The sequence below is a fragment of the Oncorhynchus mykiss genome, chromosome 13 (genome assembly GCF_057628025.1).
Source record: "Oncorhynchus mykiss isolate SJ-2025 chromosome 13, ASM5762802v1, whole genome shotgun sequence".
In the NCBI taxonomy this organism is placed as follows: Eukaryota; Metazoa; Chordata; class Actinopteri; order Salmoniformes; family Salmonidae; genus Oncorhynchus; species Oncorhynchus mykiss.
Window position 1 is genome coordinate 11,516,602 of NC_143034.1, and position 18,582 is coordinate 11,535,183.

General features: G+C 45.4%; 1 protein-coding gene across 1 annotated transcript; it reads right to left on the reverse strand.

Moving 5' to 3' along the window:
• Positions 1–154: 154 nt before the first annotated feature.
• On the reverse strand, positions 155–11,224 carry LOC110485399 (heme-binding protein 1). Its single transcript, XM_090195135.1, has 7 exons — positions 10,866–11,224; positions 9,694–9,762; positions 9,489–9,570; positions 8,502–8,622; positions 4,500–4,639; positions 2,271–2,434; positions 155–1,876 (listed from the first exon to the last, which is right to left on the reverse strand). Coding segments are annotated over exons 1-7 (1,047 nt in total). The 5' UTR covers positions 10,868–11,224; the 3' UTR covers positions 155–1,407.
• Positions 11,225–18,582: the final 7,358 nt, after the last annotated feature.

Here is an 18,582-nt window from a genome sequence, read left to right on the forward strand (position 1 = left end):
TTACATTTATAAACTGGTGTCCCAGACACAGATTAAACCCAGTCCTGGAAGAAACACCAATCTCCATTCAAAGGGTGTTGAAGACATATAAATGTATGAACTCTGGTTTAGTGAAGTCCAAATCCACACAGCGATAATTCTATGACTCAGTATGTTTGTTTTAGTGGTTTTATTGCGCCATCCTCAAGACTTGACAGATATGACAACCAGACTAACAGAAACCCTCTCGGGTACATCTACAGATGAAACATCAGTCTATCACTTTTAAATTGTTACATTTCGACTATTTGACTAATGATACAAGTTAAGCATTTTCGCACACACCATAGTGTCATACAGACAACATGGTGAGCAATTATACACTACCGACTGATATCAAGCTGAATGTAAAAGCTGCTCGCAAACGACAGAAAATACATGTATAAATAATGACAAATAAATACACAACGGAGACGACAACGAGTGGAGAACCTTCTAGTCAGTGTGACAGAAATAAAACTGTTTATCTGTAAACAATGAATAATGATAAAGGAGAATAAAGTTACCACACTGCTACAGCGCTGCCATTGGCCAGGGTTAGATCTGCAGCGCTGCCATTGGCCAGGGTTAGATCTACACCGCTGCCATTGGCCAGTGTTAGATCTACAGCGCTGCCATTGGTCAGGGTTAGATCTACAGCGCTGCCATTGGCCAGGGTTAGATCTGCAGCGCTGCCATTGGCCAGGGTTAGATCTACACCGCTGCCATTGGCCAGTGTTAGATCTACAGCGCTGCCATTGGTCAGGGTTAGATCTACAGCGCTGCCATTGGCCAGGGTTAGATCTGCAGCGCTGCCATTGGCCAGGGTTAGATCTACACCGCTGCCATTGGCCAGTGTTAGATCTACAGCGCTGCCATTGGCCAGGGTTAGATCTACAGCGCTGCCATTGGCCAGGGTTAGATCTACAGCGCTGCCATTGGCCAGGGTTAGATCTACAGCGCAGCTATTGGCCAGGGTTAGATCTACAGCGCTGCCATTGGTCAGGGTGGTAACATGGATAACAGATCAGTGTGGTAACATGGATAACAGATCAGTGTGGTAACATGGATAACAGATCAGTGTGGTAACATGGATAACAGATCAGTGTGGTAACATGGATAACAGATCAGTGTGGTAACATGGATAACAGATCAGTGTGGTAACATGGATAACAGATCAGTGTGGTAACATGGATAACAGGTGAGCGGCAGGTGAATAAAGCTAATATGTGTAGTAACCATATGACACCAGTAGGGGGCGGTGGTGTATTACAGTAAATACTGAGGCAAGGGCCCAATTCCAAATGGACATCTAACTGAAGGAGCTCTCTCACCACAGCAGCCCTCCGTACCCCTCTACTGTTCAGGGTCATATATAGTATTCCAGAACTAGGCCAGGTTGAGGTCAGCGGGGTCGGCGACAGCGTTATCAGAGGGGGTGTCCTCCAGGGAGGCCTCCACAGTGTTGTTCCATGGGCCGTCCGTCTGGGGGTCAGAGCTGTTGGCCGAGGGGGTCTCCCCGACCACCGGGCCCTGAGAGGGGGTCACCTCGGGGGCCTGGGAGGGGGTAGGTGGCCGGTTGGCTGGGAGATCTGAGGGGGAGTCAGAGATGGTGCTGGAGGGGATGTGTGTGGCATTGGGTGTGTGTGAGGTGTTGGGTGTGTGTGTGGCGTTGGGTGTGTGTGAGGTGTTGGGTGTGTGTGAGGCGTTGGGTGTGTGTGTGGCATTGGGTGTGGCGTTGGATGTGTGTGTGGGGGTAGGTGTGTGTGGTGGGGTTGGTTCCTGGGGGTCAGAGCAGACAGCCTCTCCCTCAGCTACGTACCACACCTCATTGTGTCTGTTCAGCAGCTTCAGAGGACTGGAGAGAAACACAGGAAATAATCAATAGAGAGAGACAGAGAGAGAGACAGAGAGAGAGACAGAGAGAGAGAGAGACAGAGGGAGAGAGAAAGAGGGAGAGACAGAGAGAGAGGGAGAGAGAGAGAAACAGAGAAACAGAGAAACAGAGAAACAGAGAGACAGAGAGACAGAGAGACAGAGAGACAGACAGAGAGACAGAGAGAGAGAAAGAGAGGGTGTTCATAAAGGAAGTGAGGTAGATAGAGAGAGACAGAAACACAGGACAGAATCAATACTAAGAGAGAGAGAGAGAGGTGTGTAGGTGTATTTATGAGATCATAGTGTGTGTGTGTGTATCTGAGATTAGTTTAGCAAAAACGTGTGTGTGCATATGTGTGTGTGTCCAGGCCTACCTGTCGTAACCCACTCCGTAGTGGTAGGTGTGGTTGTAGTCAGCCTGGACCCTGGCCAGCTCCTTGGTCAGTAGGTGAGCGTGAAGCCTGGAGGTCACTGACAACATCCAGCCTCCGTAGCTACGCACGTACACATCCATAGAGGGCATCTCAGTAAAGTAGAGCTGGAGAGAGAGACATCCCAACAACAATAACACATTATAACATCACTGATAACATCCAGCCTGGATTAGTTCACAGACATATTGACATGACACAATTCCTTAGAATTCAAGTCATTATCCCCTCTGATAGAAATAACTCCAGAACCACAGAGCATTATCCCCACAGATATGTAGATAATCAAGCATTATCCCCACAGATATATAGATCATACAGCATTATCCCCACAGATATATAGATCATACAGCATTATCCCCACAGATATATAGATCCTACAGCATTATCCCCACAGATATATAGATCATACAGCATTATCCCCACAGATATATAGATCATACCGCATTATCCCCACAGATATATAGATCATACAGCATTATCCCCACAGATATATAGATAATAGATGCAGACCGGCCCCAGCTCCATAGCTGTCTACTGTACAGCAGAAGAGAACATCTTGATTCATCATCTGTTGAGAACATCACTGTGTACCTGCGTAGTGTAACGCGAGGAACGCCTAGTTCCTGGGTTCAAATCCCGCAGGGGGTCGCACACACTCACATGCTAGAAATATATATAAATATACACACTCACATGCTAGAAATATATATAAATATACACACTCACATGCTAGAAATATATATATAAATATACACACTCACATGCTAGAAATATATATAAATATACACACTCACATGCTAGAAATATATATAAATATACACACTCACATGCTATAAATATATATAAATATACACACTCACATGCTATAAATATATATAAATACACACACTCACATGCTATAAATATATATAAATACACACACTCACATGCTAGAAATATATATAAATATACACACTCACATGCTAGAAATATATATAAATATCCACACTCACATGCTAGAAATATATATAAATATACACACTCACGTGCTAGAAATATATATAAATACACACACTCACGTGCTAGAAATATATATAAATATACACACTCACGTGCTAGAAATATATATAAATATCCACACTCACGTGCTAGAAATATATATAAATATACACACTCACGTGCTAGAAATATATATAAATATACACACTCACATGCTAGAAATATATATAAATATACACACTCACATGCTAGGAATATATATAAATATACACACTCACATGCTAGGAATATATATAAATATACACACTCACATGCTAGAAATATATATAAATATACACACTCACATGCTAGAAATATATATAAATATACACACTCACATGCTAGAAATATATATAAATATACACACTCACATGCTAGAAATATATATAAATATACACACTCACATGCTAGAAATATATATAAATATACACACTCACATGCTAGAAATATATATAAATATACACACTCACATGCTAGAAATATATATAAATATCCACACTCACATGCTAGAAATATATATAAATATCCACACTCACATGCTAGAAATATACATATAAATATACAAACTCACATGCTAGAAATATATATATAAATATACACACTCACATGCTAGAAATATATATAAATATGCACACTCACATGCTAGAAATATATATAAATATGTACACTCACATGCTAGAAATATATATAAATATACACACTCACATGCTAGAAATATATATAAATATACACACTCACATGCTAGAAATATATGAATATACACACTCACATGCTAGAAATATATATAAATATACACACTCACATGCTAGAAATATATATAAATATCCACACTCACATGCTAGAAATATATATAAATATACACACTCACATGCTAGAAATATATATATAAATATACACACTCACATGCTAGAAATATATATAAATATGCACACTCACATGCTAGAAATATATATAAATATACACACTCACATGCTAGAAATATATATAAATATACACACTCACATGCTAGAAATATATATAAATATACACACTCACTACTACTGTCAGTGGCTTGGGATAAACACCTCTGGTAAAACGGCATACCTCATAATATTAATTGTGATGTGTTCGTTCCACCTGTTTCTGATTGGAGGGTTAGCCGGCCAGACTCACCTTGTCATTGGTAGGTGTGGGAGTCCTCTCCTGATAGGCTGCTGGAAGCAGGAAACTGAGGGTGTAGATGGCTGGTTCCCACATCCTGGTCTCCTCAGGGATCCTCACCAGGACTGGAGCAGTCATCTCCATCTGGAGACCTGGGACACACAGACACGCAGACACACAGACACGCAGAATCGCAGACACACAGACACGCAGAATCGCAGACACACAGACACGCAGAATCGCAGACACACAGACACACAGACACAGCCATACACACAGACACAGAGACACACAGACACACAGACACACAGATCCATGTAGAGGTGTGTAGTATTTAGACACACAGTGCATTTTGTAGAGGTACAATGTCCTCAAATGTGTAAATTCAGACACACAGGATTAACACACTCTCTCTCTCACCTATGTTGTTGTCTCCAGTGATGTACTAGAACAGTCTCTTACCTCTGTTGTTGTCTCCAGTGATATACTGGAACAGTCTCTTACCTCTGTTGTTGTCTCCAGTGATATACTAGAACAGTCTCTTACCTCCAGTGATGTACTAGAACAGTCTCTTACCTCCAGTGATGTACTAGAACAGTCTCTTACCTCCAGTGATGTACTAGAACAGTCTCTTACCTCCAGTGATGTACTAGAACAGTCTCTTACCTCCAGTGATATACTGGAACAGTCTCTTACCTCCGTTGTTGGCCCCAGTGATATACTGGAACAGTCTCTTACCTCTGTTGTTGTCTCCAGTGATATACTAGAACAGTCTCTTACCTCTGTTGTTGTCTCCAGTGATGTACTAGAACAGTCTCTTACCTCTGTTGTTGTCTCCAGTGATGTACTAGAACAGTCTCTTACCTCCAGTGATGTACTAGAACAGTCTCTTACCTCCAGTGATGTACTAGAACAGTCTCTTACCTCCAGTGATGTACTAGAACAGTCTCGTACCTCCAGTGATGTACTAGAACAGTCTCTTACCTCCAGTGATATACTGGAACAGTCTCTTACCTCCGTTGTTGGCCCCAGTGTTATACTGGAACAGTCTCTTACCTCCGTTGTTGTCTCCAGTGATGTACTAGAACAGTCTCTTACCTCTGTTGTTGTCTCCAGTAATGTACTAGAACAGTCTCTCTTACCTCTGTTGTTGTCTCCAGTAATGTCCTAGAACAGTCTCTTACCTCTGTTGTTGTCTCCAGTGATATACTAGAACAGTCTCTTACCTCTGTTGTTCTCCAGTGATGTACTAGAACAGTCTCTTACCTCTGTTGTTGTCTCCAGTGATATACTAGAACAGTCTCTTACCTCTGTTGTTGTCTCCAGTGATGTACTAGAACAGTCTCTTACCTCCAGTGATGTACTACAACAGTATCTTACCTCCAGTGATATACTGGAACAGTCTCTTACCTCCAGTGATGTACTAGAACAGTCTCTTACCTCCAGTGATATACTGGAACAGTCTCTTACCTCCGTTGTTGGCCCCAGTGATATACTGGAACAGTCTCTTACCTCCGTTGTTGTCTCCAGTGATATACTGGAACAGTCTCTTACCTCCGTTGTTGTCTCCAGTGATATACTGGAACAGTCTCTTACCTCCGTTGTTGGCACCAGTGATATACTGGAACAGTCTCTTACCTCCATTGTTGTCTCCAGTGATATACTGGAACAGTCTCTTACCTCCGTTGTTGGCCCCAGTGATATACTGGAACAGTCTCTTACCTCCAGTGATGTACTAGAACAGTCTCTTACCTCCAGTGATATACTGGAACAGTCTCTTACCTCCGTTGTTGGCCCCAGTGATATACTGGAACAGTCTCTTACCTCCAGTGATGTACTAGAACAGTCTCTTACCTCCAGTGATGTCCTAGAACAGTCTCTTACCTCCGTTGTTGTCTCCAGTGATATACTGGAACAGTCTCTTACCTCCAGTGATGTCCTAGAACAGTCTCTTACCTCCAGTGATGTCCTAGAACAGTCTCTTACCTCCAGTGATATACTGGAACAGTCTCTTACCTCCAGTGATGTACTAGAACAGTCTCTTACCTCCAGTGATGTACTAGAACAGTCTCTTACCTCCAGTGATATACTGGAACAGTCTCTTACCTCCAGTGATATACTGGAACAGTCTCTTACCTCCAGTGATGTACTAGAACAGTCTCTTACCTCCAGTGATGTACTAGAACAGTCTCTTACCTCCAGTGATGTACTAGAACAGTCTCTTACCTCCAGTGATGTCCTAGAACAGTATCTTACCTCCAGTGATGTCCTAGAACAGTCTCTTACCTCCAGTGATATACTGGAACAGTCTCTTACCTCCAGTGATATACTGGAACAGTCTCTTACCTCCAGTGATATACTGGAACAGTCTCTTACCTCCAGTGATGTACTAGAACAGTCTCTTACCTCCAGTGATGTACTAGAACAGTCTCTTACCTCCAGTGATATACTGGAACAGTCTCTTACCTCCAGTGATGTACTAGAACAGTCTCTTACCTCCGTTGTTGGCCCCAGTGATATACTGGAACAGTCTCTTACCTCCGTTGTTGTCTCCAGTGATATACTGGAACAGTCTCTTACCTCCGTTGTTGGCCCCAGTGATATACTGGAACAGTCTCTCACCTCCGTTGTTGTCCCCAGTGATATACTGGAACAGTCTCTTACCTATTTTGTTGTCTCCAGTGATGTCCTAGAACAGTCTCTTACCTCTGTTGTTGTCTCCAGTGATATACTAGAACAGTCTCTTACCTCTGTTGTTGTCTCCAGTGATGTACTAGAACAGTCTCTTACCTCTGTTGTTGTCTCCAGTGATATACTAGAACAGTCTCTTACCTCTGTTGTTGTCTCCAGTGATGTACTAGAACAGTCTCTTACCTCCAGTGATGTACTACAACAGTCTCTTACCTCCAGTGATATACTGGAACAGTCTCTTACCTCCAGTGATGTACTAGAACAGTCTCTTACCTCCAGTGATATACTGGAACAGTCTCTTACCTCCGTTGTTGGCCCCAGTGATATACTGGAACAGTCTCTTACCTCCGTTGTTGTCTCCAGTGATATACTGGAACAGTCTCTTACCTCCGTTGTTGTCTCCAGTGATATACTGGAACAGTCTCTTACCTCCGTTGTTGGCCCCAGTGATATACTGGAACAGTCTCTTACCTCCAGTGATGTACTAGAACAGTCTCTTACCTCCAGTGATATACTGGAACAGTCTCTTACCTCCGTTGTTGGCCCCAGTGATATACTGGAACAGTCTCTTACCTCCAGTGATGTACTAGAACAGTCTCTTACCTCCAGTGATGTCCTAGAACAGTCTCTTACCTCCGTTGTTGTCTCCAGTGATATACTGGAACAGTCTCTTACCTCCAGTGATGTACTAGAACAGTCTCTTACCTCCAGTGATATACTGGAACAGTCTCTTACCTCCAGTGATGTACTAGAACAGTCTCTTACCTCCAGTGATGTACTAGAACAGTCTCTTACCTCCAGTGATATACTGGAACAGTCTCTTACCTCCAGTGATATACTGGAACAGTCTCTTACCTCCAGTGATGTACTAGAACAGTCTCTTACCTCCAGTGATGTACTAGAACAGTCTCTTACCTCCAGTGATGTACTAGAACAGTCTCTTACCTCCAGTGATGTACTAGAACAGTCTCTTACCTCCAGTGATGTCCTAGAACAGTCTCTTACCTCCAGTGATGTACTAGAACAGTCTCTTACCTCCGTTGTTGGCCCCAGTGATATACTGGAACAGTCTCTTACCTCCGTTGTTGTCTCCAGTGATATACTGGAACAGTCTCTTACCTCCGTTGTTGGCCCCAGTGATATACTGGAACAGTCTCTCACCTCCGTTGTTGTCCCCAGTGATATACTGGAACAGTCTCTTACCTCCAGTGATGTACTAGAACAGTCTCTTACCTCCAGTGATATACTAGAACAGTCTCTTACCTCCAGTGATATACTGGAACAGTCTCTTACCTCCAGTGATATACTGGAACAGTCTCTTACCTCCGTTGTTGGCCCCAGTGATATACTGGAACAGTCTCCTGAAGGCCATGGCTGCTCCCACCCCCATAAAGTAGGCCTCCGCATCCGTAGACACCCAACGAGTAGGACTGTAGTGACGGACCTGACAAACACACACATATTATTAAAGGAGATCTTTTTAACATATAGGTGCAGGTGTCCATCTCTCTCTCTCTGTGTGTGTGTGTGTGTGTGTGTGTGTGTGTGTGTGTGTGTGTGTGTGTGTAAGGGTGTGTGTGTGTGTGATGTGATGGTGATGGTGTGTGTGTGTGATGGTGTGTGTGTGTGTGCTTGTGATGGTGTGTGCGTGTGATGGTGTTTGTGATGGTGATGGTGTGTAGGTGTGTATGTGTGCGTGTGTGTCTGTGTGTGATGGTGTGTCTGTGTGTGGTGGTGTGTGCGTCTGTGTGTGTCTGTGTGTGTGTGTGTCTGTGTGTGATGGTGTGTGCGTCTGTGTGTGTGTGTGTGTGTGTGTGTGTGTGTGTGTGTGTGTGTGTGTAATGGTGTGTATGTGCGTGTAATGATGTATGTGTGTATGTGCGTGTGATGGTGTGTCTGTGTGTGATGGGGTGTAGGTGTGTATGTGTGTGTATGTGTGCGTATGCGCGCGTGTGTGTGTCCACTCACCTCATATTCGTCTGTTTTGTGATGGTGTGTGCGTGTGATGGTGTTTGTGATGGTGATGGTGTGTAGGTGTGTATGTGTGCGTGTGTGTGTCTGTGTGTGATGGTGTGTCTGTGTGTGGTGGTGTGTGCGTCTGTGTGTGTCTGTGTGTGTGTGTGTCTGTGTGTGATGGTGTGTGCGTCTGTGTGTGTGTGTGTGTGTGTGTGTGTGTGTGTGTAATGGTGTGTATGTGCGTGTAATGATGTATGTGTGTATGTGCGTGTGATGGTGTGTCTGTGTGTGATGGGGTGTAGGTGTGTATGTGTGTGTATGTGTGCGTATGCGCGCGTGTGTGTGTCCACTCACCTCATATTCGTCTGTTTTGCACACCAGCTCATACTCCAGACATTCCTTTGACTCGGTGCAGAAACTGGAGTTGTTGCTGGGGCTAGAGGACAGGAGATAGTAGGTTGTTAGTAGTGTATCATTCTAACACACTACTAACACACTCCATCACACACACACACACACACGGTAAGGGGGTGTCATTGAAAAGGAGAGATTGTCTTACCCGACGCCACCTTCAGCACCAACTGAAACCATTAGAGCCACCAGCATCACCAGCCCTGGGAACAACTCCCTGAGGACACACACAGTTGTTCATATCCACTGTCTATTGGTGTGTGTGTGATGATGTGTGTGTATTGGTGTGTGTGTGATGGTGTACGATGGTGTGTGTGTGATGGTGTGTGTGATGGTATGTGATGGTATGTGATCGCGTGTGATGGTGTGTGTGTGTGTGTGTGATGGTGTGTGTGTGTGTGATGGTGTGTGAAGGTTTGTGTGTGTGTGATGGTGTGTGTGTGTGTGTGATGGTGTGTGTGTGTGTGTGATGGTGTGTGTGTGATGGTTTGTGTGTGAGGGTGTGGGTGTGTGTGATGGTGTGTGTGAGGGTGTGTGATGGTGTTTGTGATGGTGTGTGTGTGTGATGGTGTGTGTGTGTGTGTGTGTGTGATGGTGTTTTCTGCAGAGGTACAATGGGGCACATTATCCTCTGAGAGGGAGAGAGAGCTGGGAGGTGTGTGTGTGTGTGAGAGAGAGAGAAAGAGAGAAATAGAGAGAGAGAGAGATTTTGCTGCAGCGTCATTCTCTCTCTGCACCAGCCACAGCATCAGCAGCAGAACAGGCGATCTGAGGTCACGGTGGAAAAGATAATGATGCCAATGGTCTTAACTAGATCCTTATCAACCACTGACTGACCTACTGCAGGGCAGAAACAATCCCGTTACTCAACTCAGCTAGCAACCGTTATTTAACGGCTGGAAGCGAGCCAACGGTGGCGTTTCAATGCGGTAGACACACGGTGCTTGCCTTTCCTCAGCCAGGACCCGGTTAATATTGATGTAGCGGACCGAAACATGAGAGGAGGTGGCTCAGAAACAGACTCGCTCTCTCGCTCTTTCTATCGCTCTCTCTCCGTGAGATGCGCAAGCAATGCGTCATTTTGCTGCTCAGGTCAATGTCACACCCACTTTACACTTTGTTTCTCATATTTTGTTATACAACTACAAAAATGACTTCAAAAACCATACCCATAGAAGTACTCTCGTCCCACACACGTTGCAGTCAAACAAATAAACCTAACTCAAATTGTCCCATTTGCTTTAATTAAACCAATATGCAGTAATAAATACTAGCCCAACAGTCCGCTGAACAGCAGCAACATGCAGAATGAGAACTCACATTGTGAAGAGGAATGTCCTGTCCGGTGTCCGTTATCCGCCGGTGAAATATGACTAGGCTACTGCGTGCTTTGTGCGCTCTGGAGGATGACGACAGTCACCCGGTTAGATCAGCAGTAGCTTTATAGTGTACTGCAGAGCTCTCGCTGCTTACGAAACCACAGCCAGGTCTGGGCTGGCCCACTAATGGCCGACCGGAGGGGCGCAGGTGTGTCTGTGTGTGATAATAATGGAGTGGCGTGGGGTTACCTCGGGAAGTAGTTTAAGGGATGTTTAAGGGATAGTTAAGGGATGTTTAAGGGATATTTAAGGGATGCAGAATTAATGCAGGTTTTTGGCTGCACTGAAGGCATCAATACTGGTCTGCTGATACTGAACTAGTGAAGGTCCACTGATACTGAATACTGAACTAGTGAAGGCCCATTGATACTGAATACTGAACTAGTGAAGGTCCATTGATACTGAACTAGTGAAGGTCCACTGATACTGAATACTGAACTAGTGAAGGTCCACTGATACTGAATACTGAACTAGTGAAGGTCCATTGATACTGAATACTGAACTAGTGAAGGTCCATTGATACTGAATACTGAACTAGTGAAGGTCCACTGATACTGAATACTGAACTAGTGAAGGTCCATTGATACTGAATACTGAACTAGTGAAGGTCCATTGATACTGAATACTGAACTAGTGAAGGCCCATTGATACTGAATACTGAACTAGTGAAGATCCATTGATACTGAATACTGAACTAGTGAAGGTCCATTGATACTGAACTAGTGAAGGTCCATTGATACTGAATACTGAACTAGTGAAGCTCCACTGATACTGAATACTGAACTAGTGAAGGTCCATTGATACTGAATACTGAACTAGTGAAGGTCCACTGATACTGAATACTGAACTAGTGAAGGTCCATTGATACTGAATACTGAACTAGTGAAGGTCCATTGATACTGAATACTGAACTAGTGAAGGTCCATTGATACTGAATACTGAACTAGTGAAGGTCCATTGATACTGAATACTGAACTAGTGAAGGTCCATTGATACTGAATACTGAACTAGTGAAGCTCCACTGATACTGAATACTGAACTAGTGAAGGTCCATTGATACTGAATACTGAACTAGTGAAGGCCCATTGATACTGAATACTGAACTAGTGAAGGCCCATTGATACTGAATACTGAACTAGTGAAGGTCCATTGATACTGAACTAGTGAAGGTCCATTTATACTGAATACTGAACTAGTGAAGGTCCATTGATACATATATAGATTCCATTAGAATGACATCACAGAGAAAGGGGCAGGGTTTTGTTCTTTATAGATTCCATTAGAATGACATCACAGAGAAAGGGGCAGGGCAACAACTCTTACAATTCCAACTATTGAAACCTGATTCTGTTCCTAATTACAACCTTTTTTCTCAAAGCTAAGATGCTGATTATTTGTTGCTAATGCTACAGATGTCTATATAGCAGCCCACTTATACTAGTAAAGGCCCAGTGCACTACTTTTGTGAAAAAAATACTTTTCCAAAAATAATATATTTTTCTATTAATTAACATTTTTAATTCTGATTTTTCAGGGGGTGCCGCAGCCCCCTCAGCACCGCTACTTCCCGCGGATGTGGGCGTGGCCAGGGGTGCCTAGAGCTGCATAAATATGCTGGTTTCGGCAAGCAGTTACAGTACGCCCAGCCAGACAGCGCCCTGGTTACAGTACGCCCAGCCAGACAGCGCCCTGGTTACAGTACGCCCAGCCAGACAGCTCCCTGGTTACAGTACGCCCAGCCAGACAGCGCCCCGGTTACAGTACACCCAGCCAGACAGCACCCCGGTTACAGTACACCCAGCCAGACAGCGCCCCGGTTACAGTACACCTAGCGCCCCAGTTACAGTACACCCAGCGCCCGGTTACAGTACACCCAGCGCCCCGGTTACAGTACGCCCAGCCAGACAGCGCCCCGGTTACAGTACAACCAGCCAGACAGCGCCCCGGTTACAGTACACCCAGCCAGACAGCTCCCTGGTTACAGTACACCCAGCGCCCCGGTTACAGTACGCCCAGCCAGACAGCGCCCCGGTTACAGTACACCCAGCCAGACAGCTCCCCGGTTACAGTACGCCCAACCAGACAGCTCCCCGGTTACAGTACGCCCAACCAGACAGCTCCCCGCGCCCTGGTAACAGTACGCCCAGCCAGACAGCTCCCCGGTTACTGTTCGCCCAGCCAGACAGCTCCCCGCGCCCTGGTTACAGTTCGCCCAGCCAGACAGCTCCCCGCGCCCTGGTTACAGTACACCCAGCGCCCCAGGAACAGATGACAGGCTGGCAGTGCTCCAAATATCAATATTGAAATCACCAGGGACACTTCTTCTGTGGTAGGTTAAAGGGGACAGTTTAGATTACCAGTGTCTTCTTCAGTGGTAGATTAAAGGTGACGGTTTAGATTACCAGTGTCTTCTTCAGTGGTAGGTTAAAGGTGACAGTTTAGATTACCAGTGTCTTCTTCTGTGGTAGGTTAAAGGTGACAGTTTAGATTACCAGTGTCTTCTTCTGTGGTAGGTTAAAGGTGACAGTTTAGATTACCAGTGTCTTCTTCTGTGGTAGGTTAAAGGTGACAGTTTAGATTACCAGTGTCTTCTTCTGTGGTAGGTTAAAGGTGACAGTTTAGATTACCAGTGTCTTCTTCTGTGGTAGGTTAAAGGTGACAGTTTAGATTACCAGTGTCTTCTTCTGTGGTAGGTTAAAGGTGACAGTTTAGATTACCAGTGTCTTCTTCTGTGGTAGGTTAAAGGTGACAGTTTAGATTACCAGTGTCTTCTTCAGTGGTAGGTTAAAGGGGACAGTTTAGATTACCAGTGTCTTCTTCAGTGGTAAGATAAAGGTGACGGTTTAGATTACCAGTGTCTTCTTCTGTGGTAGGTTAAAGGTGACAGTTTAGATTACCAGTGTCTTCTTCAGTGGTAGGTTAAAGGGGACAGTTTAGATTACCAGTGTCTTCTTCAGTGGTAAGCTAAAGGTGACGGTTTAGATTACCAGTGTCTTCTTCTGTGGTAGGTTAAAGGTGACAGTTTAGATTACCAGTGTCTTCTTCAGTGGTAGGTTAATTAAAGGTGACGGTTTAGATTACCAGTGTCTTCTTCAGTGGTAGGTTAAAGGGGACAGTTTAGATTACCAGTGTCTTCTTCAGTGGTAGGTTAAAGGTGACAGTTTAGATTACCAGTGTCTTCTTCAGTGGTAGGTTAAAGGTGACGGTTTAGATTACCAGTGTCTTCTTCTGTGGTAGGTTAAAGGTGACAGTTTAGATTACCAGTGTCTTCTTCAGTGGTAGGTTAAAGGTGACAGTTTAGATTACCAGTGTCTTCTTCAGTGGTAGGTTAAAGGTGACGGTTTAGATTACCAGTGTCTTCTTCTGTGGTAGGTTAAAGGTGACAGTTTAGATTACCAGTGTCTTCTTCTGTGGTAGGTTAAAGGTGACGGTTTAGATTACCAGTGTCTTCTTCTGTGGTAGGTTAAAGGTGACAGTTTAGATTACCAGTGTCTTCTTCAGTGGTAGGTTAAAGGTGACGGTTTAGATTACCAGTGTCTTCTTCTGTGGTAGGTTAAAGGTGACAGTTTAGATTACCAGTGTCTTCTTCAGTGGTAGGTTAAAGGTGACGGTTTAGATTACCAGTGTCTTCTTCTGTGGTAGGTTAAAGGTGACAGTTTAGATTACCAGTGTCTTCTTCAGTGGTAGGTTAAAGGTGACGGTTTAGATTACCAGTGTCTTCTTCTGTGGTAGGTTAAAGGTGACGGTTTAGATTACCAGTGTCTTCTTCTGTGGTAGGTTAAAGGTGACAGTTTAGATTACCAGTGTCTTCTTCAGTGGTAGGTTAAAGGTGACAGTTTAGATTACCAGTGTCTTCTTCTGTGGTAGGTTAAAGGTGACGGTTTAGATTACCAGTGTCTTCTTCAGTGGTAGGTTAAAGGTGACGGTTTAGATTACCAGTGTCTTCTTCTGTGGTAGGTTAAAGGTGACGGTTTAGATTACCAGTGTCTTCTTCTGTGGTAGGTTAAAGGTGACAGTTTAGATTACCAGTGTCTTCTTCTGTGGTAGGTTAAAGGTGACAGTTTAGATTACCAGTGTCTTCTTCTGTGGTAGGTTAAAGGTGACGGTTTAGATTACCAGTGTCTTCTTCAGTGGTAGGTTAAAGGTGACGGTTTAGATTACCAGTGTCTTCTTCTGTGGTAGGTTAAAGGTGACGGTTTAGATTACCAGTGTCTTCTTCTGTGGTAGGTTAATGGTGACAGTTTAGATTACCAGTGTCTTCTTCTGTGGTAGGTTAAAGGTGACGGTTTAGATTACCAGTGTCTTCTTCAGTGGTAGGTTAAAGGTGACGGTTTAGATTACCAGTGTCTTCTTCTGTGGTAGGTTAATGGTGACGGTTTAGATTACCAGTGTCTTCTTCTGTGGTAGGTTAAAGGTGACAGTTTAGATTACCAGTGTCTTCTTCTGTGGTAGGTTAAAGGTGACGGTTTAGATTACCAGTGTCTTCTTCAGTGGTAGGTTAAAGGTGACGGTTTAGATTACCAGTGTCTTCTTCTGTGGTAGGTTAAAGGTGACGGTTTAGATTACCAGTGTCTTCTTCAGTGGTAGGTTAAAGGTGACGGTTTAGATTACCAGTGTCTTCTTCTGTGGTAGGTTAAAGGTGACGGTTTAGATTACCAGTGTCTTCTTCTGTGGTTGTCATGTATTGTCATGTTGTGTCTTTCTGTCCTTTCCTTTCACCCTGTCTCCCTCTGCTGGTCGTATTAGGTTACCTTTTCTCCCCCGCTTTCCCCCAGCTGTTCCTTGTCTCCTCTGACTACCCATTCACCCCGTTTCCCACCTGTTCCCTTTTTCCCTCTGATTAGGTCCCTATATCTCTCTCTGTTTCTGTTCCTGTCCTTGTCGGATTCTTGTTTGTTGTGTTTCATGCCTGAGCCAGACTATCGTCATGTTTGCTGTAACCTTGTCCTGTCCTGTCGGAATCTGCCGGTCTATCTGAGCCTACCACAGTTTGGTTATTAAAGAAGCTCTGTTTAAGTTAGTTCGCTTTTGGGTCCTCATTCACTCACCGTAACAGAAGAATCCGACCAAGAATGGACCCAGCGACTTCGGATCCTCTCCACTCAGCCGTCGAGATCCAGGGAGCGATGCTAGGCAGACACGAGCAGGAATTGTCTGCTGCTCGACATGCCGTTGAGACCCTGGCCACCCAAGTCTCCAACCTCACAGAACAGGTTCACCATCTCCGCCTCGATCCACCGGCCACTTCCAGGGCTTTCGAATCTCCGGAGCCCAGAATCAATAACCCGCCGTGTTACTCTGGGGAGCCCACTGAATGCCGCTCGTTCCTCACCCAGTGTGATATTGTGTTTTCTCTCCAGCCCAACACTTACTCCAGGAGCACTGCTCGTGTCGCCTACGTCATAGCTCTCCTTATTGGACGGGCTCGTGAGTGGGGCACGGCAATCTGGGAGGCAAGGGCTGAGTGTACTAACCAGTATCAGGACTTTAAGGAGGAGATGATACGGGTTTTTGATCGATCTGTTTTTGGGGAGGAGGCTTCCAGGGCCCTGTCTTCCCTATGTCAAGGTAATCGATCCATAACAGACTACTCTATTGAGTTTCGCACTCTTGCTGCCTCCAGTGGCTGGAACGAGCCGGCTTTGCTCGCTCGTTTTCTGGAGGGTCTCCGCGCAGAGGTAAAGGATGAGATTCTCTCCCGGGAGGTCCCTTCCAGCATGGATTCCCTGATTGAACTCGCTATTCGCATTGAGCGACGGGTTGATCTTCGTCACCGAGCTCGTGGAAAGGAGCTCGCGTTCTCCGTTGCCCCCCTCTCCGCATCACTACCATCTTCCTCTGCCGGCTCGGGAGCTGAGCCTATGCAGCTGGGAGGTATCCGCATCTCGACTAAGGAGAGGGAACGGAGAATCACCAACCGCCTCTGTCTCTATTGCGGTTCTGCTGGTCATTTTGTCACTTCATGTCCAGTAAAAGCCAGAGCTCATCAGTAAGCGGAGGGCTACTGGTGAGCGCTACTACTCCTGTCTCTCCTTCAAGATCCTGCACTACCTTGTCGGTCCATCTACGCTGGACCGGTTCGTCAGCTTCCTGCAGTGCCTTAATAGACTCTGGGGCGGAGGGCTGTTTTATGGACGAGACCTGGGCTCGGGAACATGACATTCCTCTCAGACAGTTAAGGGAGTCCACGGCCTTGTTCGCCCTGGATGGTAGTCCTCTCCCCAGGATTCAGCGTGAGACGCTACCTTTAACCCTCACTGTTTCTGGTAATCATAGCGAAACCATTTCTTTTTTGATTTTTCGTTCACCTTTTACACCTGTTGTTTTGGGCCATCCCTGGCTAGTTTGTCATAATCCTTCCATTAATTGGTCTAGTAATTCTATCCTCTCCTGGAACGTCTCTTGTCATGTGAAATGTTTAATGTCTGCTATCCCTCCTGTTTCCTCTGTCTCTTCTTCACAGGAGGAGCCTGGTGATTTGACAGGGGTGCCGGAGGAATATCACGATCTGCGCACGGTGTTCAGTCGGTCCAGGGCCACCTCTCTTCCTCCACACCGGTCGTATGATTGTAGTATTGATCTCCTTCCGGGAACCACTCCCCCCCGGGGTAGACTATACTCTCTGTCGGCTCCCGAACGTAAGGCTCTCAAGGATTATTTGTCTGTAGCTCTTGACGCCGGTACCATAGTCCCCTCCTCCTCTCCCGCCGGAGCGGGGGTTTTTTTTGTCAAGAAGAAGGACGGGTCTCTGCGCCCCTGCATAGATTATCGAGGGCTGAATGACATAACAGTTAAGAATCGTTATCCGCTTCCTCTTATGTCTTCAGCCTTCGAGATCCTGCAGGGAGCCAGGTTTTTCACTAAGTTGGACCTTCGTAACGCTTACCATCTCGTGCGCATCAGGGAGGGGGACGAGTGGAAGACGGCGTTTAACACTCCGTTAGGGCACTTTGAATACCGGGTTCTTCCTTTCGGCCTCGCTAACGCTCCAGCTGTCTTTCAGGCATTAGTCAATGATGTCCTGAGAGACATGCTGAACATCTTTGTTTTCGTTTACCTTGACGATATCCTGATTTTTTCACCGTCACTCCAGATTCATCTTCAGCACGTTCGACGTGTCCTCCAGCGCCTTTTAGAGAATTGTATTTTTGTGAAGGCTGAGAAGTGCACTTTTCATGCCTCCTCCGTCACATTTCTCGGTTCTGTTATTTCCGCTGAAGGCATTAAGATGGATCCCGCTAAGGTCCAAGCTGTCATTGATTGGCCCGCCCCTAAGTCACGCGTCGAGCTGCAGCGCTTTCTCGGCTTCGCGAACTTCTATCGTCGTTTCATCCGTAATTTCGGTCAGGTGGCAGCTCCTCTCACAGCCCTTACTTCTGTCAAGACGTGCTTTAAGTGGTCCGTTTCCGCACAGGGAGCTTTTGATCTCCTCAAGAATCGTTTTACATCCGCTCCTATCCTTGTTACACCTGACGTCTCTAGACAGTTCGTTGTCGAGGTTGACGCGTCAGAGGTGGGCGTGGGAGCCATTCTTTCTCAGCGCTCCCTTTCTGACGACAAGGTCCACCCATGCGCGTATTTTTCTCATCGCCTGTCGCCGTCGGAACGTAACTGATGTGGGAAACCGCGAACTGCTCGCCATCCGGTTAGCCCTAGGC